The sequence below is a fragment of the Manduca sexta genome, chromosome 2, assembly GCF_014839805.1.
Source record: "Manduca sexta isolate Smith_Timp_Sample1 chromosome 2, JHU_Msex_v1.0, whole genome shotgun sequence".
NCBI classification, from domain to species: Eukaryota; Metazoa; Arthropoda; class Insecta; order Lepidoptera; family Sphingidae; genus Manduca; species Manduca sexta.
The window spans coordinates 6,881,755-6,903,405 of NC_051116.1; the positions used below are offsets into that span (position 1 = coordinate 6,881,755).

The window sequence follows — 21,651 nt, forward strand, 5'->3', positions numbered from 1 at the left end:
AGATTAGCCATTACTGCCCCGCTCCTATTGGGTATAGCGTGATGATATATAGCCTATAGCACTCCACGAACAAAGGGCTATCCAACGTAAAAAGAATTTTTCGGTTTGGACCGGTAGTTCCTGAGATTAGCGCGTTCAAACAAACAAACAAACAAACAAACAAACAAACAAACAAACAAACAAACTCTTCAGCTTTATATAATAGTATAGATAGTAAAAAAATATTAAATTTCAAATGCCCCATAAAAATAATTCTTTGTATCAACAATCGCTTTTTCTTTACTGAAATGAACTTCAAATAGTTTACTTTATTTTAGGTATAGACAAAATAATATTTCGATTGACCCTTAAAGTATCTCAATGTTTGCCGGCAAACATAACAGCTACATTGACATTTACGTGTGTCACAGGAATATAACCTTATATACTACATAATAAGGTTATTTTTCAGTATATAATATCCATAGAAGTGTTAATGTTGTATTTGTTCACCTACTTTTGTAGTTAAATGTACATAAAAAAGGTTTTCAAACTGAAAAGGGTATGACGATATCACAAAAAAAATGTTTTTTGTTTAATTATTTCTGTATATTTATTTAAATAATTTATAAGCTAGACTAGGGAAATAATAAACCTGCTTTTGCTTTACTTTTCATCTCCTTTACTCTTTATACAATAAATTTATATTTTATTATACATAGCGAGGTTTTTTATGTCCTTGACTAGACTATATTTAGATAAAAAAAAATGTTTTTTTACATAAACACTGAAAGAAAACTCCAAAATTCTTAATGAAATAAATTTTATTGCCCTTTAACTTAATAAATAATAATAAATAAAAAAATAGAAATAATAATTACGCCTACGAATATCACCATTTTATATACTATTGAGTAAATTGTTGGTTCCATTCGATAATCGAATGAGTCGATTATTCGAATAATTTTAAATCGATTTTACACAAAAATAATTATAGGTAGTAAGAAAATACTGTCATTTAATTGACCTTATTTAATTTCTATCTTAATAGCCATTTATTAAATATTGTCAATACTATTAAAACATAAAAAACAGTTTTGTTCAATAAAAAATGTTATTAGTTGTACGAAATAGTCGAAAATGACAATTTAGAACCCTTTGCCGTGTTTAAAAGCCTAAAAAGCAGTGCAAAATAGCGCGTGTTGCGAAGAAAGTCGCGGTGAAAAGCTAGTCTATAAAACTAAAATTGGAGTACATTGCGTCAGAAATAAAGTGTTTTTGGTGACAAATTGACAGTAGTATTAATCAGGAATCAATTATTGTGTAATAAATAAGTAATGTTATTCTCAGCATTAGATATTGCATTATTTTATTATTACTTTTATTGAAATCATTCATAGTTTTTGACACTCATCCATCTTGCGTGACGTCAATAAAGGATGGAGTTATTCGTTGTATTCCCGAAACATTGGCAGTATACAGTAATTTTGTTGCGTTTAAATGATGTTTATATCATGTACCCAATTGTGATCTATTTGAGATCAAGAAACTTTCTAATAAAGCTTCCCTAGGCTTTAAGGTGCTTTTGTAAACCAAAGTTTCCAGCAACTGTAAAAAAAATACTTTAGTCAAATTATCTATAGTAGGACATAGGAGCCTGATAATGAGTTAAGACAGCCTAAAACTTTTTGATATAAAGGTTTCCATCGTGAATCATCGATATAGTTAAAATCGATGATCGATACTATCGATTATTCGAATGAATCAATTAAATCGAAGATTCGTCTCGAATTTCTATTGATTCCTAAATTAGATTATTCGAATGAATCAATTATAGGTAATTTCTTTCGAATTTCTATGGATTTATCGATAGCTTCACATATTTTAGGAGTTCATTACACGTCTGTAGCTGCTAGAAACTTGTTTATAAGAAGCTCCAAAGAACTTTTAAGCTAATCAGTTCGATAACTGAGCGATTTACTATTTATTGATGTATGCATTCATTGATGACATTGCACAAAGTCTCTGAAACAGAAAAAATATGAATTAGATTTCAATTAATTTCTGGATGCAAGATTTTTCGTATACGTAAGTGTGGGTAGGTACAAGTATAGTGTAAAGGCATATAAAAACGATTTCTATGAATAAAAAGAATATTTACAAAATCATATTTATTTAGTTCAAAACTTATTCTTGTTTATTTCACACCTAAAGTTTCATTAACTTATTGTATTATGTTTAAGGAGATACGTATGCGGTTTCCTTTTAAGAAGTAAGATGCAATATCAACCCTAATTTGTAAGAAACACTTACCCAATAACATCTGACAGATCCTTAGCGTGGCAGATCCATTTGTGTCCTAGATTTTCGCTCTTATCGTAAGCGTGTAGTTTGATCGTAGCGCCCCCTTCCGATCTAGACTCCAGGACGGACCTGTACAGCTGGAACAAGAGGTCGATATAAATCCCTCCTAGCCTAATTTCGGCCATGGCGCCAATCTCAACAGAGATCAGCCATGCAGGAGATATTATAGCGCATAAAAAAAACATTAGAAACCACCCAACACCTTGAATTAAGAAGTATTGTTTGGTATTCCACTGCGCTCGCCATCCTGTGACATGAGATGTTAAGTCTTATGCCCAGTTACACTGGCTACAATGTCCTCCAAACCGGAACACAACAGTGACTACACTTTGCTACTTGGCGGCAAAAATACAGTGGTACCTACCCATGCGGACTCTCACATATGAGAGGCCTACCACCAATATTGACTATAAATAAAGTAGTACAAACATATACCTTAAGGCCAACGACGAAGGGCACGATGACGTCATCCTTGGCGTGCAGTATGAGCACGGGCAGCGCCGGGGCGCGCGACAAGTGTGCGTCCGACATGAAGCGCTGGCCGCGGTCGCTGCGGAACGGCGCCACGAACGTACTCTCGTAGTACGGCAGCCACGTCACCAGCTGAGAATCGATTTAGAATCGATTATTCAAATCGGTTGTGGCGATTATTATGTATAATGGCATGATGTTTTGTTTGCATCATGTTTCCTGACAATTATAATATTGATGGTTGACAGCCCAATTGGCTTAAGGCGATACCTCAAGGTCCATTTTCATACATTTTGTTTCACCTTTAATCTGGGTAACTAAACAAGTATTGGCAAGTAAAGAATTTAAATTCACGTCTAGTTAGTGATTAGTTCTCGCAGTTGAAAGAAAAACGTAAAAATAATTAATAATCATGGATATTTCGGCCTTTAAAATTTAATATGACGAAATTTTTTTTAAACCAGATTAAAGGTTAAACAAAATGTATGAAAATGGACCTTGAGGTATCGCCTTAAGCTACTTTTAAAAAAGGAGGTTTTCAATTCGAATGTGTTTTTTATTCGAAAAATTGATACTCAAAAATGGGAGAGAATCTGTAGCGGTTAAGGTAGTTCATAATAGTCGGCCATTTGTTCAATACACATACCTTAGATAGTGGATGTTTCGCAACTTCATCGGGCAAGTTGTTGAATGGCGCTTCGAGTATGAGCCCGTTGGGGAGCGGCAGGGGCGTGGAACGTTCTAGAACGCTCGTGGAAAGCTCCTTTAGGTTACCTAGCAGGTGTGACGATATCGCTGTACCTATAAACAAATAATTATATTATAAAACACACGCTTTTTACACCCGAAGGGGTAAACAGAGGCGCAACTATTGCACCCACTTTTCGCCGTACGTATTCCGTTCCATGATGTGATAGGGGGCGAGCCTATCATAACATTGTATCCGTATAATGATGGTACACACGGTCCTAATTTTTATATTTGGTTTTATATTCATATTATTATGAACTATCGCTGTCGGATCTAGTTAAATAAATAAATAAATAATTCTGGTTTTCTAACGTCTATCAGTAAATTCATACACCTCGATATGTTTTTTATACTCCACCTTATTTTTTTTTACTATTTTTTCCTTATCTAATTCACATTAGTTTAGAAGTAGTTTAGTAATATCTGTAAATGTATTAAATGAATTCACCCAACGAATGCCCCCACACGAATATGGGCGGCTTGCGGTCCCCCTTGTCCACCGTGGTTCGAAGCCACTCGTACACCACCAGGGAATCTTCCACCACGCCGTTTTCGGTGGGTCGAATCTTAGTGGAATCGCCGTAACCTGCAAATAAACACCCTGTATTATTATTAACCTTCGTCGGACCAGGTCGCCAACTCCCTGAATATGCCATTAAGCGTAACGGTGCACCAAGCCGAAGATCGCGCCTCGTGGAGAAGACCTTGGACGGGATCACGGTCCTCAGTAATGAGGGGCCGACTGAAGAGAGAGATTATTATTAACCTTATTGGTTTAGGGGGGTAAAGGTTGCCATTGTAGAGGAACAGATGGTTACATTCCTTTATGGAAGGAGAAGATCTCCAGTCAGGCAGGTGTTGCTTGTGACCGGCCGCGGCCCCTATGACGGTTCCTGATATGATGGTATATATGTTGCGCGTCGAGCAAATTCTACCATCGCGAGTCAGAATCATCTGTCGCCATCTAGCGTGATTGCTGTGCGTTATCACTAGAATTATGTCAATGCATCGATCTTGAAGTTCCATTGATGTTGAGATGGCCTGTGTATGCATTAATTGTGCTACTACAACGGGGGCGGTTACGCAAACAAAAAACAAATATATTTCTGCGATATGTTATTTCAAGTTGGGTAGTTCCGTTTTCTAAAACTGTAGATAGCGCTGGTATCGTCGCTCGAGCGACGATAGCCTAGTTGGTAGTAGAACGGTCTGCCGAGACGAATGTCCGCAGGTACAAATCCCAACGGCACACACCTCTGGCTTTTCTAAAAAATCATGTGTGTATTCTTTGTGAATTTATCGTTCGCTTTAACGGTGAAGGAAAACATCGTGAGGAAACCTGCACATCGGAGATAGTTTCTTTATAGGAGTTTCGAAGGTGTGTGAAGTCTACCAATCCGCACTAGGCCAGCGTGGTGGACTAAGGCCAAATCCCTCTCAGAAGTAGAGGAGGCCCGTGCTCAGCAGTGGGCAAGTATATAATACAGGGCTGATATTATTATTAGATAGCGCTGGCGTCGTATAAGTGGTGCTTTGGACTACTACAATTATTAAAAGATTTTTATATCTTGAAAGGCATTTTACACCTTGACGCAAATAATTTAAAAATGATTTTCATTTGAGAGGCTTGTTGCTTACTTCATTAACTATATAGAAATTACACACACTCACACCTTTTATCCCCGAAGGGATAGGCAAAGGCGCGACAGGTGCACCCGCTTTACGCCGTGTGTATTCCGTCCCATGATGTGATAGGTGGCGAGCCTATCGCCATATCGAGCTCAAATTCCGGATTGATACGAAGTAAACAAATTTAATATCACTTAAAATCCTATCATATTGTCACTTACCTCTATAATCGAATGCTATCGTGTGAAAATCCATTTGCTGAAAGAATTTATACAACTGTATTCTATGTTCGGCCGCACGAGAATTCGAGTTACCTGTAACATATCAAAATACAGAATACGCGCAAGTGACGTCATAGGGAATTACGTGCAAAAGAAAGAAAGAGATGGAGTGATATCGCCACTACGCGACCGCTTTTGCACATTGCATTATTTGAAATATTTATTACTGTCTTATTACTTAACCAATTTTATTAGAGTATTCGTAGCTTCCTTTAAAAAATCAGTAACATTTGCTATTACATATAGAATAATTAAGAAAATCAAATACCGTGACAATATAACATTATGGGCGTCTTGGAGTTCGCTAGTTCCTGGTCTAATATCCTGTTTAGTTCCTCTTTGTCTTGATTCTTCTCGAAGTTTCCTTTTAACCTTTCGTACACTGATTTTGGTAGTATGTGCCACAGACCTGAAATAAGAGGAAATAACTCCATGAAAATGTTTTACTAGTTTTTGCTGTCTTTCCAGGGAAAAAAATGTATTTCCCAAAATAAATATACGTAAGGAAATTTTAGCCTTTTTTTATCTCACTTGGCTTTTTTTTTTGTTTGTCTCAATACATTCGGTTTATCCAATAATATATTGAACAAATGAGTTCTTTCCTGCCAGCCCGAGCTGGCTTCTTTGTTTACTTTGTATTCTTTAATTTATTTTATGTCCAATATAAAGTCTTTAGTTATATAAGCGACATAATTGGAGTAATAATTCAATATTCTCATGTACCTTGACTTATCATAAGTGCAACTATGTTCGCCTACGTGATGAATAAAGAATTGTATTTTTTTAAAAACGCACATATAAAACAGATAGAACACAAAAATCTATTTCGTTAAGTGCATTTATTTTGAGAAATATATCATGTAAGTTTTCTATTAGTGAAAAATCGCACCAATAATTCCGAAAATTTGCGATTTCAAATAATAAAGGAACTTCAGCTTTGTGCAATAATATAGTTTCAGATTCCGTCTTCACCTTACCGCTGGTCAAGAAAAACATATTTAATCGACACTTAGCAGGCTTATTGAACATAAGCGACATTGAGTTTTACACATATTTGAATCAGCACATTTTCTCCTTTTTTTATACGTCCACGGCGAAGCCACCCACTACACCTGATGGTAAGTGAAGTGGGGTCCAATAGATTGGCGACTGACGAGAGTTGATTACCCCTCGGCAGTCGGTACAATTATGCCGGCCTCTTAGAACCGGAATACACAGGCTGATCCCGAATAGCGACATTCTTACGTGGGCCATTATGGCTGGTTTTATCCGGACGGGTGGTAGCTATCCGGGCGGTTATAAAATATATCCTACCACCAGCAAACTCCGTTTTTGCAATATCAACTTTTCTATACAAAATGTCGCTTAAGTCACTTAGCTTGCCAACCGTCGGTTAGACATCGTAGATGTTAATGGGGCACCCACTTATTCATTTATCACTACATAGTATAAAACAAAGTCGCTTTCCCTGTCCTTATCTATGTATGCTTAAATCTTTAAAACTACGCAACGGATTTTGATGCGGTTTTTTTTAATAGATAGAGTGATTCAAGAGGAAGGTTTATGTGTATAATAATAACATCCATTAAATAGTCAGCATTAGACCCGTGCGAAGCCGGGGCGGGTCGCTAGTCAATGGATACTTATGGAGACTGCTTATTCATTTTCTTTCTGATTAATGAAAGGCACACTCACCGATCTTAACTGAACAGTTGTCAACTTTGGACTGGTACTCTATGTTGAGATTTCTTGCGCCTTCTATGCCGCTCGCGGACGGGTCCTCGAAGTCTATGTTTAAGGGCCATTGCACTGGAAATACAAGATCAAAACAGCTCTCAAATAATGACATAACATAAGGTTACATTTAATCGGAGTTTATATTTACCAGAATGGTTATGTTCGCAGGAGTTTGGACATTACTTACTAGTTTATGCTTTGTTCTCGCGGGTTTTTCCGCTTAGAATTAGGTTTTAAACTAACTTATGCCGTTAAGGCTCAGTGTGCCCTAAATTTCATTACAATAAATTCGAATTAACAAAAACGATGTATACCTCCACTTTTCGACTTTGGATTCAATATAGAACGATACATACACAGACACCCCCCCCCCCCCCCCCGCCGAAACGATTCTTGTGCACTTGGTCTCCACACCAAATGCACGCCCATGCACGGGGGCACATTTGCCGCGACCTTAGGCACACAGCTCGTGTGTATATCTCATTGTTGCTAAATTCACAGTGAGGTCTATCTAAGAGTTCGCGGACATTTGCCGTCCCTTCCTTCCAACCATCCTAATAACTCCCGCTTCTTCCTCTTCTCTTCCTTCTCTCTATCCCCTCCCTTCTTTTTCCTGGGCCCTAGACCGTCTAGCTGCAGGCTACCAAGCCTCCAGTGATAGCGGTAGGGCCCACCAACTCATGGGGCTGCCGTGGTTGCTAAGCCGGGGGATCGCTTGTACACCGTTAGCAGGATACCCCCGGTGATAACCACGGCAGTTCCCCTAAAAAAAAACAATACATACAATAACAATGTATAAAATAGCACATACCAAAATTAGCAAAGACTAGATTCCTTCTGAAAGTCGCGGAATATTTAAATATGAGTGGCACCACTGCGACGTGGAACACGAAGATGCCCGACGTTATCGACGCGCCAAGAGCCAGGAACCTGGAATGAAGGGAGAGGCTTTACATACATACATTCACAATTATCATCCCCGAAAGGGAAGGCAGAGATCTAGCTAATACACGCACTTTTAGCCAACATTGCATCACGCTTTTTTTCATAGGTAATGGTCAATGGTCTTCTATTCGCAATGTTTGTTCCGTTCACGATCAGTGATGTTTTAAGGGGTGAGCTAAACAAATCGGGCACTTTTAAATGCCTCTACTAGTAAGTGGAATAAAGTCCAGACGATGATGATTATCCCTCGCCGGTCGACACAATTATGGCGGCCTGTTTGAAACAAGATTTATACAGATAAAGCAACAGGTTGATCGCGAAACGCGACACACTTACATCACTATGACGGGTTTTATGCATTTCCAAAGTCCAGGCTGATACTGAGCAGAATGACGCCAGAAGGTCAGTCGCACCGCGCGCGCTAAAACTACGCCATTACCTACTAAGCATTATTGGCTGACTCCTATAAAAAACCAGCTTCCATCGGATCTGTTTTGCTGGTGGTAGGATACGTTTTATATCCACCCGGATAACGACCACCATACATAAGGCGTACCCGCCATAGTGGCCCACGTAAGTGTGCCGCGTTCCGGACTCAGCCTGTGTATATCCGGTTCCAACAGGCCGACATAATTGTGTCAACTGTCGAGAGGTAATCATCTCTCGTCAGTCGACGTTCAATTCCTACTCCACTTATCATCAGGTGCAGTGTAGGCACTTTGCTGTGTTCCTATAAAACATCTATGGCGAAAATGGGCCATCACCACATAGTATAAAACAAAGTCGCTTTCTCTGTCCATATGTGTGCTTAAATCTTTAAAACTACGCAACGGATTATGATGCGGTTTTTTTTAATAGATAGAGTGATTCAAGAGGAAGGTTTACATGTATAATAACATCCATTAAATAGTGGAGAAATATTGCACCCGTGCGAAGCCGGGACGGGTCGCTAGTTCAGTATAAACTTTCTTTGACACGCTTACATACTATTTATTTTGATAGGTTTATTTTTACCATTAACGCGTAGCTATCGGTTGGATACTTTATTATAATCAGTCATGGATTCAGTAAGTGTGTAAGTTTTGCCACACTATTATTTTTTAGCAATAAACATTTACACACACACACACGCAAACACGCGCGTGTTTTATCCCCGAGAGGGTAGGGATACGTGCCACTAGTGCACCGATGTGATAGGGAGCCTATTGCTATATCGGGCACAGGCAGCATACTCCGGGCTGATACTGAGTAATAATAATAATAATAATTTCAGCTCTGTATTATATACTGTCCCACTGTTGAGCACGGGCCTTCTCTACTACTGAGAGGGATTAGGCCTTAGTCCACCGCTGGCCTAGTGCGGATTGGTAGACTTCACACACCCTCAAAATTCCTATAGAGAACTTCTCTGGTATGCAGGTTTCCTCACGATGTTTTCCTTCATCGTTAAAGCAAGCGATAAGTCACAAAGGATACACACATATTTTTTTTTTAGGAAAGTCATACGTATGTGCCCTTGGGATTTGAACCTGCGGACTTTCGTCTCGACAGTCCGTTCTACAACCAACTAGGCTATCGCCGCTTTAATACTGAATAGAAAAACCCAATATCACGCCCGACCTGGGGATCGAAACCGAGACCCCAGCACTGCTGCCGTACCGTAAAGCATGCCAACAAGGCATTCAGTGCAGTGCAATGTATTAGATTTATACCTTAGTTTAATTATCAAACGGTGGTTAACTAGACGGTTACAACATATAATAAAAAAAACAACAAATAAATGATCTCACGATGAATAAATACACAAATTAAATAATTTTCGTCTAATTAGCAAGTATTTTGTTTTTTTTTAAATTACTCATTAGTATGGCGGTTAACAACAATGCTGGAAAGGTAATCATAACTAAACGCCAAATATACCGAAATGTGTATATAATATATTAATATTTGGAATCCCCAAATTTTTATTATGTTACAAATTTTTGTGCGCCGTTAAATCCGGGTTTCGAAATTCTATGTCAATTTTTATATTATACTAGCTTTTGCTCGCGGCTTCGCCTGCGTGAAGGAGTTTTCCGGGATAAAAGTCCCACTATATATTTTCCCGGGATAGTAGCCTATAACCTTCCCAGGGTCTTAGGGTCTTATACTATCTCCATACCAAATTTTGCTTTCTTATACCACGTCTTATGTCACGTCCCGTTCCCGTGGGAACGGGATAAAAGGTATCCTATGTCCGTCTCCTGATTCTAAGCTACCTCTCCACCAATTTTCAGCCAAATCGGTTCATCCGTTCTTGAGTTATAAATAATGTAACTAACACCACTTTCTTTTATATATATAGATATGGCAAAAAGTTTCTATGTTATGATTTTTTTTATTAAATTTAAAACTTTAAATTACTCTACTAACCGCCATTTTCAATAGACATCGGAATATTGTTATTGTTTATACTACTTGTATTCTATAACCGAATGACGTATCGACCAAGTACTTATTTTTCACTCAGAAACTGGTTTTATGAAGAAAAAAAAAACAATTTACACTTACAAATATTAGTAACTATTTATGTGTGTTCGGGTAATGGGACAATGTACAACGACCATTTTGAGTTGATGACTCCATTTCATAGATTTTCTTAGTTGACTCATACATGATATTACGAATTCTTCGTGACGAATAATTGTAAAGATTTAAGTTGATTATTTCATAATTAATTCCAGTCAACAAACAAAAAAACAATTTAAATAACACTAAAGTATAAACTAAAGGCGATTTCAAGTTTTGAACTTTGTTGCCGACTGTACTAATTGGATATTCTTCTATTCAGCACAATAAAACATACTATTAAATTAGTCAGATAATGAATATGATTATCTGTAATTATAAATGTAACAAGGTCTCATAAACCTACATTTTTATGTTTATCAGCATTTTACTAATTCACTTTTGGCCTTTATGGCACATACACAGTTCTTATTGGTGTTGTTGGTTCGAAAAACAGGTGTATATCAAGTGAAAATAAAACGCTTTTAAAAGCGTTAGAAACGCATTAATGACTTTTTTAAAAATGTCGTTATATAGGCCTTAAACTAAAAGTATTTTTAACATAAATAATATACTTAATTTATCATGTAGGAAATAGTTGAACTGATACGTCAAAACAATTTATAAGAATAAATGGTATTACTAAATTACATTTAAATCCATTAAATAATGATGGTCATTTTAAATCTATTCTAATATATATATAAAGGTAAAAGCTTATTTTTGTTTGTTTGAACATACTAAGTTCAAGAACTACTAAATGAGTGGCAATTTTTTTCACTAATAGGAAGCTACATTACTCCTGAAGGCTATAGACTACTTTTATCCAGGGTGAAAGCGGGACATTAATCCCGGAATATCTATGTCACGTGGGCGGAGCCGCGACCAAAAGCTAGTTAGAGATAAAATTAATATAACAAACATGAGATAGATCAAAGTAATCAGCTTGGAGTGGCAGATATGGGCAGATAAAAAGAAAACGCGTCACGATCCTCACTCATGAGGACGATATTATATTAAACTAATAGATCAAGTTCTTACTTAAAAACTATAATTAGTAACCTTAAACTGTATAGGCTTTAGTACATATCCCGAACACTAACACTAGAGCAGATATGCAGAGTAATTTTAGAGGAGTTGCTTAGGTGTAATCTGGGGATTCCATTAATACCGCTCTGATGTACACCTACTTTACTTCTACATAGATGCAAAAGTCTTTGAAGGTCTTTGGATGTTTGTAACATGGAAACTTCTGAATGCATTTATTTATTTGGATAACATTTTGTGGATGTGCCATATCTCAAATAAAGGTGTAGGCTACTTTATACTCCAAAGTAGTAAATGGGAAATTGAATTTAGGGTAAGGTCTTTCATGAGGAAAAGGCAACAGCAAAACCTATTATTAAGCTTTTACAAAGTAATGACACATGAAATAATCAGTCCCAAATCTTGAATTTTTTGGAGGCGGATCAAAATCTGGATAATACGGCCGCCACGCGGGAAATAATTTATATGTGTAATGTACTGTATGTCTCAGTAGTCAAAGTTGTGTAAATGATGAGTTGTGTAGTCATCTGGCTAATTGTTTTAAGCGTCACTTTTTACGACACTAAATTTCATATATATTTAAAATCAGCACTTTTTCTTGTTTTATTAACCCAGTTAAAAATATAAAAAAAAAATTGTTTAAGTCGATTACTTTACAACAATCAATATGAATATAAAGAAGCATTATATTCATATTATTTCAAATATAGTAATATTATCCTGGCAAAAGACTTCAAAAGGACAAGGCATGAGCACAATATTGTTTATTACTTTTACCACAATCATCAAAGTTGCTTAAATTAAAATAAAATAAAAACCAGTTAAGTGAAAGTTATAGTTGAAAGCAGTGAAAGGTGTATCAAAACATATGCTAAATTGATTGTGGACTCTAGAGCATACATAATACAGCAGATATTTTGTACAGCAAAGTGCTTCTGATATTTCAGTCTATGTTTAAATCTGACTGCAAGGATTTACTGGTAATAGGAAATCAAAATTGTGGATTAAATAGTAGCATGAGTGAGTATCCATGATTTTGTGCCTGGAATGTGTAATTATGGAGTACTTAGTCAAATAGGATGTATATAGTCATAGGATGCAGCAAAATGTGGGTGGACGGGTTGTGTCCCTGCCTACCCTTTTGGCGATATAGGATTCGCCACCTTTATTATGTTTATACGATATTGGAATCTGGAAACTGTTGTGCATGTGTGGTTTAATTGTTTTTAATCTATGATTGTTGCGTTTTTGCGGTAGTTTTCCAAATAATCTAAAATAAACTTTAATACTGTTTTCTTAAATCCTTGTCATATTTTATATTATATAAAAAAATGTTTGGTTGCATTTAGAAAAATCATTTCTGATTATAGAAAATAAAGAGGAAGTTGAATTTAATAAGTATTGAATGATTGTTATTAGAAACATAGTAAAGATATGAAATCTTTTTTCTAATATGAAAAATAAATATTTGTTTTTCTATTATACCGAAAATAGAAATATAAATATATTTTTAAACACACATACCAACTTGTGTATACGATATTTTAAAGTTAAATTATCGTGAATCGATTTATGTAATAATGGCAAATAGTGAAAAGTGATTAAAACACATAATAAAATAAAGTCCGTAAAGCAAAATAAGATATAAATTATAAACTTACCCAATAGTGTAAAGGGGCACCAAAATACAAACTCCGTAGATATCAAACATGTTTCTTTCAAATTTGCGAAGGGGTAAAAACAGGGAACAAATAATAATTAAAAAAAAAAACAACTTCAAAAATCACAAAACATGCGTATAAAATAATGGAAATAATTATGGTTATGTATGAACAGTTACGATGCGAACTACTGGTTTCCTTTGTCAATAACACAAATCTTATCAGTTATAATCTAGCTGGATTAAAACTAATTATTTATTACGCAAATTATTAACCAAACCTTCGAACTTTTGACGACATTTAAAACTGAAGTCGGACTTGTCATTAACAAATGATGTTTTCTGACATTTCCATTTAAGATTTGTCATGAAATAGGGTTGTGCGTTTAATAAATACCGGTAATCGATTATGATCCTGTGATTGATTTTAGGTTTTGGTTTTTTTTTAACTATCGATTAGAAACTATACTTTGAATCACAACATTGAATAATATTAGGGTAAGGCTCATATTTTTAGCGCTATCGCATACAGGAGATCACAACAGAAGGTGTCACAACTGAAATAATGAGTTACAACAGAATTTGTAAACCTTTATACACAATAACACTGACAGAGCTTATTTTGCATTTTAAATAAGTGAGTGGTATATATATTTCATTTTTTATGTATGTTTGTATTTAGTGTGTATATTTAGTTTTCGAATTATTTTGTGTGTAATAAATTGATAAAATAAATAATAATATTAAATTAAAAACATGATTTTTGTATATATTTTTATTATATATGACGTATTATTAAGTTGTTTATTTTCAGATTCAGCTGACTTATTTTTAAATGATGTTTTATAAATGTTGTGGAAAAATAAATACAGTTTGTGTAGTGATCAAAAATTTAATTGTTCTAAAATATTACAATCTACACTTTCCTTTATAATTTCCGTTGTAATACGTCGCACAATTTGTGTCACTCTGTCGCACAACGGATGCAATTTACAACACGAACTAACCTAAAAAAAATCATAACATGTAAAGTAATAAATATAGCCTTCAAAAACTGTCATAGTTCAACAAAGAAATGATTGTTTTGTATGATTTAAAACAAAAAATCAGGACAACTATTTAATTAATGATAATTCCAAGGAATAAATCTTACCTTTTCTTAACGACAAACAGTCTGCTCCAACACGTTCTTCCAACTAACACGAAAAAAAGATGGCGGAATTGTTCAGGAATGTGTCAAGTACGATGAGCTAGTATTGTCACTTCAAATAAATTAATTCTTTATGGTAGATTATAAACAAGACCAGGAAATATCGCGTTACACAACTGACGTGTTAGAAGAGAATAACATTTGGGACACCTCTTAAGTTGTTAATATAAACAATACGGGGTGATTAATTGTAGTTGTTGTCGTTTTTTTTCGTAGTTAATATCCTATAGAATAAGATATATACGAAAAATAAAAAGTCATAATGATAAAAAATTATATGTGTAATGATTTGTGTGGAGTGGGCGTATGCAGACACCAACAAAATGTATGTGTAGTGTATGCAAACTATGCGGAGTATTATGGCACTATGGGCAGAGGTTGTAAGAATTACATTGGATACGTCAGTGGAAAATAAACCATGCTAACAACTATTAGCTGTGTTTCTTTACGCTCCAAAAGACATTACAGTGGCGACGAGGATTAAAATAATTATAATAATAATTAGTAGACAATTATATCTTGTGCGCAAATAGTGTCAATAGTACTATTTAAACGATGTCGATCGGTAAAGTACGGGAGTTTGACGTGCGGTCAGGGGTATGGAGTTCTTATATAGACAGATTGAACATGTATTTTAAAGTCAACAAAGTAACGGACGATTTGAAATTACCAACTTTGATTGCTACGATGGGAGACGAGGCGTATGAACTACTCGTAAATCTCGCCAGTCCGAGTAAGCCGTCTGAATTACAATACGCCCATGTATGCGAACTGTTACGTCAGCATTTACAGCCGACGCCATCTTCGTTGGCGGAAAGATACCGATTCCGACAAAGACGTCAAGGATCGGGAAAAGACATAGCCACTTTTGTTGCGGAATTAAAGAAACTATCGCGGGATTGCAAATTTAAAGAAAAATTGAATGAAAATTTGCGCGATCAATTCATATGTGGTCTTAATATTGACGTCATTCGGCAAAGGCTTTTTGCGGAGGAGGATACAATAACATTCGCTGAGGCGGTTAAATTAGTACAATCCTTGGAGGCGGCGGAACGGGATGCAGCAATCGTGGAATCAACCAATGGGGCAGAGGCGATGCATGCGATGAAACAAAACACGAGCAGTAAAGGTTGGGCGCGCAGAGGAGGATCATACAGTACACCAAGCATGCGGACCAGAGCTGCGGGGGAAAGCGCCGGCAGCGCAGGAGCAGGTGCGTTAGCAGCAGAGCCGAGTACGTCGGTTCGTCAGTACGGAGAGCCGAGGGCGTCTGTTCGCCAGTACGGAGAGCCGAGGGCGTCTGTTCGTCAGTACGGGAAATGTACGGCATGCGGAAGGACGTCCCATTCCTTCACCGTTTGTCGATTCCGGAACTTCACTTGCAGCAAGTGCCACCGAGTTGGTCATTTGCGACGGATGTGCCCCGCGGAAAATGCGGATTCGGCCCAAATGTCGCAGGAGTGCACCTACTTTGGAGGAGCGGAAGCTGGAGAGTTTTCGGACAACGAATATGACGTCATTCACAACAGTAACAGAGAGGAGGATGGAAACATCGAGGAGCAATTAAATCTCTTAGCGTTAAATAATTATAAGGCAGTAAGTTTACCAATATGTATTGAAGGTACTAAAGTTAATATGGAAATTGACACAGGTACCGCCATATCATGCATAAGTAAAAAGACGTATGACAGACTTTTCACTCATTTACCCATCGAGAATGATAATACAATATTAAGATTTTATGACGGTTCTAAAATTAAGCCTTTGGGCGTTATAACACCAGATGTAAATTTTAATAATGTCAATAAGCGGCTCGAATTATTTATTATTGACGGTGGCATGACGTCGTTATTAGGTAGACAATGGTTAGCAGAATTACAGATAAGCATTCCTCTGTTTAGTTGTAATCGGATACAGGGAAATAGTAATATTCATGTTAATAAAGAAATATGTTGCATTCTCGACAGATATAAAGAAGTATTTAGTGACGGGCTGGGACGGTACACGGGCGGAAGGGCGACGTTGCGGGTGCGAGAGGGGGCGGCGCCGATATATCATCGTGCGCGGCCGCTGCCGTATGCACTGCGCGAGCGCGTCGACGCGGAGTTGGACCGTATGCTACGCGACGGCGTCATCGAGCCCATCGAATGCTCCGACTGGGCCTCTCCTCTGGTGCCTGTTTTAAGGCTGACGGTACCTTGAGGATTTGTGCTGATTACAAAGCGACCCTGAACCCGGTTTTGCTGATCGATCGTTACCCTCTACCAAGGATTGAGGACGTTTTAGTAGGTTTAAACGGGTCGCAATTCTATAGTAAAATAGATTTATCACATGCATATAATCAAGTAGAACTAGATGAGTCTCGAAAATATACCGTAATTAATACTCACCGAGGATTATTCTGTTACAATAGGCTAGTTTTCGGGTTGGCATCAAGCGTAGGAGTGTTCCAACGTATTATGACTAATTTGTTGCAAGGTATACCGAATGTACAGGTATTCTTGGACGACGTTATTATTGGTGGGAAAACACGGACCGAGCATTTAGCTGCCCTCGAAGAAGTTTTCAAGCGCTTATGCAGCCACGGGTTAAAATTCAGGAAGAATAAATGTGTTTTCCTTGCACAAGAGGTTACGTATTTAGGATTTGTCGTATCAAAGGATGGTATTAAGGCCGATAGTTCAAAAATCGATGCTATATTAAAGCTACATCGACCACAAAATGTTAGTGAACTCCGATCATTTTTGGGAATGGTTAATTTCTATGCTAAATTCATTAGGAATTTTAGTTCATTGTTAACTCCATTGCATAGATTATTAAAAAGGGTATAGTATGGCACTGGGATATTGAAAGCGAACAAGCTTTCAACGGAATAAAAAAGAAATTGACCGGGGCGGAAGTATTGGCACATTATGATCCCGATAAACCCTTGATCGTAACGTGTGACGCAAGCCCGCACGGAATCGGGGGGGGTTTAGCGCAGCCAAGCGCTGGCGGCGAACGGCCGGTCGCTTACGCATCCCGTACACTGACCGCAGCTGAAAAGAATTACTCGCAGATACATCGCGAGGCTTTATCCATAATTTTTACGGTAAAAAAGTTCCACCAGTACTTATACGGACGGAAGTTCATATTGCGTACAGACCATAAACCCTTGGTGTCTATTTTAGGTCCTAGTAGGGGCATACCAACGATGACCGCTAGCCGGATGCAACGTTGGGCCGTAATTCTCTCGGCATATGATTATGAGATAGAGTATATCAAAACTTCTGAAAATTGCGCGGATGGCCTATCAAGGTTACCGGAAGTGACCAAAGATTTCCAATGTTACAAGGACACTATTCCCGAACAAACTTTTTTGCATTTTGCACAAGAGGCGCTATTGTTAAATTACAAAGAGGTCAAAATACAAACGGCAAAGGATGTCATTTTAGCTAGGATATTGACCTTCATTCGCGATGGTTGGCCTGAAGCTTGCGAGATCACCGCTTTGCGACCGTATTTCAATAGGAAATCCGAATTGTACGAAGAGCTAGGATGTGTGATGTGGGGCATAGAGTAGTAATACGTGTAGGTTGCCGCGAAAAGGTATTAAAAATAATCCATGAGCCTCACATGGGGATAGTCAAGTCGAAAGCCTTGGCTCGCAGTTACGTGTGGTGGCCCGGTATTGACGAGGCGGTGGAGCAAGCTTGTGGCGCGTGTGGAACGTGCGCTGCGTTCTCGGATGCACCTCCACGCGCCACACCGCATCCCTGGCCTTGGCCGACTCGGCCGTGGACAAGAGTGCACCTGGATTATATGGGACCTATAGCAGGGAAATTATATTTGGTTGTTGTTGACGCTATGTCTAAATGGCTAGAAGTATTTAGTGTACCGAGTACGGCGGCGGGTAGCACTATTGCGAAACTACATGAATTATGGAGCAGGTTCGGTATTCCTAAACAAATAGTAACAGATAACGGGCCTCCATTTACTAGTGGTGAGTTCGCAAATTTTGTTAGGCGGAATGGTACGGAGCACATATTTACAGCTCCGTATCATCCTTCATCTAACGGGGCGGCAGAAAATGCAGTGAGAACCTTAAAGAAAGTAATAAAAAAGGCGGTTTTAGAACGTAAAAATGTGGATCAGATCTTAAATACATTCTTATTACATTATCGAAACATCGAACATTCTACCACAAAAGAAAGTCCAGCGGTATTATTAATGAATAGAAGGTTGCGAACTCCGTTAGATATTATTAAGCCAGACCGAGAAAATAATGTGCATCGAGCGCAACAACGTCAAACTAACGACGCTCGGGGTGAAAATAGAAGTTTAAAAGTTGGGGAGAGAATCTGGTACCGGCAGCATTCGATGACGGAGAAGTGGGCTCCTGGTACTGTGGCTAAGGCTACGGGTGTAAGGGACTTCAAGGTCTTAGACAAGAATAGTAAAGTAATACATAGACACATCGATCAGCTTAAGCCGAGGTGTGGGTCGCTTGTTATCCCCACGAGTTCTAGGGAGTCCAGACCTAATATAATGGGTTCAAGTCGTGAGAATGAGGCGACCCCAGTTCAAGAACGTTCAGTTGTAACGGGCTCTCCAATATCGCCATCTATAGGGCGGCAGCTCGGCGTTGGCATATCATCGCCGAACATTTCGAGTGCAAATGAACATCAAACACAAGATGAAAAGTTTAGTACGCCGCCCACTACGCCTGTACTATCCCAGTCACGACCATTGCGGAAATGTAGATTAGAGAAAATTGTTAGTTATAGGGAGTAGACCGTTAAGATTAAATTAAGTCGGGAGAGATGTAGTGTATGCAAACTATGCGGAGTATTATGGCACTATGGGCAGAGGTTGTAAGAATTACATTGGATACGTCAGTGGAAAATAAACCATGCTAACAACTATTAGCTGTGTTTCTTTACGCTCCAAAAGACATTACAGTATGGAATGAAAAAGTCGAACTTTTTTTATTTTAATGTGGAAAAATAAATACTAGAAATATGATTATGAAAAAATTTGACATAATAAAAAATTGTACGTACTATATTTCATTCTTATAAAAAGTAGATTTATTATATTTTTTTTATTTTTTTTTGGAGTCTAACTCTTCGGACACAAACATTTTACAAAATGCGCTAAAAATATGAGCCTTACCCATTAAAGTAAATCAATATTATATGACTGCATAAAAATAAAAAAATATATATTTACTGGGTACAGAATGATATTGTAAAAGTACATAGTACATAAAAAGACATTCACAAACATAGCGAAATATGTTTAGAATTATTATATTTAAACTTTTATTATACGATGGCATATATTATTTCAAGTTCTCCTCCATTTTTTCTTCTCTTTTTTTACAGAAGCTTTGGTTAGATTTTGCGTAACCGGCACGGATTCACCAGTGATTTTGTCAAATACATTTAGAACTGGATTTATATAAGATCTTATTTCGATAACTTCTCTAGTATGTATTTTATTTTTCAAATTTACTCTTTCCATTATACTATTAATAGATGGAGCCCAATAATGATATTTTCCATACACTCTTGCGTAATTCGCTATCAATTGTCCAATTAAACGAGCTTCATAGGTTATTTCAAGTACTGCAACAATTTTAAAAGCTGTTAATTCCATTACGATTTCTTTTCCTGGAGCAATAGTGACTTCGCCTCTTCTAGATACTCCTAATGAAGAATATAGATTCCTGAATGTATTGTTCCTCCATTTGTTTTCATATTTCAAAATTCCATTATCAAAGGTAATATTTAAATTATATAAAATATCATCCACAGGCAAACCTTCTGCAGACCACAAAGAATAAACTGTATTTTCAATTTTTTTATATAATTTTGCATTAGCCTTTATTGCTTCACTTGCGTTGTTTATAAAAACATTTGTTTTTAAAATGGTATTCTCTTTTGAAAATTCTGTAACTTTTGCAGATTTTACTCTTAAATTTCTTTTCACCTCCTGCCATTTAAATTTAGTGTATAGATCACCGTAAGGCGTGGGGTTTTTCAAAAATATTTCCTCAGGTGTTCTACCGAGCTGTATACGCACTCCCCGCTTTAATTTGTCGTCACTTATGCCAAATAAATCAACCTCATTTTGAGTAATAACTTTATTATCATCACCTAATGGTTTTATGTCAATATCTTTAAAAGATTTTACTGTGATATTGATCGATATTTTGCGTAACAACACGTAAAAATACTAAGCACTACACAAAAAATGTGATGGTTATTTTTCATCGCGTCACTATAAAATATATTAAATTTAAATACGTTTGCTAAAGTAGCATCTGTAGCTTACATAAAATAGATACTGAACTATAAGATGAATTGTGTGATAAATATCTACACCAGACGTAATGGAGTATAATAATATAAGTAATATTGTTGATAGTGATATGTAATTCATTTTGTTTGTATTATAACTTCTTCATCGAATATATTCCTCATTTCTATTAGAATTTCTATGTAATATTGGAATTTAAGCAACACCCAACTTTACACGAAAAATAATATTTGAATCTTCATCTGTCCGATCATCTATGAGACCAATATAGCGTATTTGTCAGCTCTTGTGTGATGAATCACCAAACTTTATTTTGTTAGCTAATTAATAATTTGGGTCACAAGTACAACCGCTATTCAGGTGGAGCGAAATGGATTCTTTGATATCGAACATAAATAGAATCTATTTTTCTTCAAATATTAGATGCATTGCAGTTCAAGATCTCTTACATGTTTCTTGTTTGCCCAATTACCAGTCTAAGCTATAAAAATATATTTTAAGCAAAGGGAAAACTATAATTTATTATACAGATTATTTTGTTCATTAATTATTGTGATTTTCAATTGGTTTTGATAAATAATTGTGGACCCAATCGTATGATACGTAATTATGACCTTTTTATCTCACTCGGAGGTCATGGTTATTGATAATTTAAATGTACACACACTTGACTAGTTAATCTAAGTGGCTTTATTTAAAATTATTTTACAATTTTTTCATTATTTATT

The 21,651-nt window shown here is 36.7% G+C and overlaps 2 protein-coding genes and 1 long non-coding RNA gene across 3 annotated transcripts; 1 reads left to right on the top strand and 2 right to left on the bottom strand.

Moving 5' to 3' along the window:
• Positions 1-785: 785 nt before the first annotated feature.
• On the bottom strand, positions 786-13,743 carry LOC119189073 (lysophosphatidylserine lipase ABHD12-like). The gene is made up of 10 exons (XM_037437808.1): positions 13,412-13,743; positions 8,023-8,141; positions 7,170-7,283; positions 5,743-5,883; positions 5,415-5,507; positions 4,013-4,150; positions 3,461-3,615; positions 2,779-2,946; positions 2,293-2,420; positions 786-2,004 (listed from the first exon to the last, which is right to left on the bottom strand). Exons 1-10 carry the CDS (start codon positions 13,459-13,461, stop codon positions 1,980-1,982), a joined length of 1,131 nt encoding a protein of 376 aa, XP_037293705.1. The 5' UTR covers positions 13,462-13,743; the 3' UTR covers positions 786-1,979.
• Positions 13,744-14,286: 543 nt separating this feature from the next.
• LOC119189150 lies at positions 14,287-14,765 on the bottom strand. Its single transcript, XR_005112274.1, has 2 exons — positions 14,564-14,765; positions 14,287-14,417 (listed from the first exon to the last, which is right to left on the bottom strand). It is a non-coding gene; the product is annotated as an uncharacterized LOC119189150 (long non-coding RNA).
• A 714-nt stretch (positions 14,766-15,479) lies between these two features.
• LOC119189077 lies at positions 15,480-16,790 on the top strand. The gene is made up of 2 exons (XM_037437834.1): positions 15,480-16,216; positions 16,588-16,790. The coding sequence occupies exons 1-2, from the start codon at positions 15,716-15,718 to the stop codon at positions 16,591-16,593; spliced, it is 507 nt and encodes a 168-aa protein (XP_037293731.1). The 5' UTR covers positions 15,480-15,715; the 3' UTR covers positions 16,594-16,790.
• The last annotated feature ends 4,861 nt before the right edge of the window (positions 16,791-21,651 follow it).

Coding starts and splice junctions, on each gene's coding strand:
- LOC119189073 (XM_037437808.1), bottom strand. CDS start 13,461: ATGTTTGATATCTACGGAGTTTGTATTTTGGTGCCCCTTTACACTATT. Junction 3,616..4,012: donor CGTGTGGGGGCATTCGTTGG/GTGAATTCATTT, acceptor ATTTGTTTATAG/GTACAGCGATATCGTCACAC. Junction 2,947..3,460: donor CGAAACATCCACTATCTAAG/GTATGTGTATTG, acceptor ATCGATTCTCAG/CTGGTGACGTGGCTGCCGTA.
- LOC119189077 (XM_037437834.1), top strand. CDS start 15,716: ATGCATGCGATGAAACAAAACACGAGCAGTAAAGGTTGGGCGCGCAGA.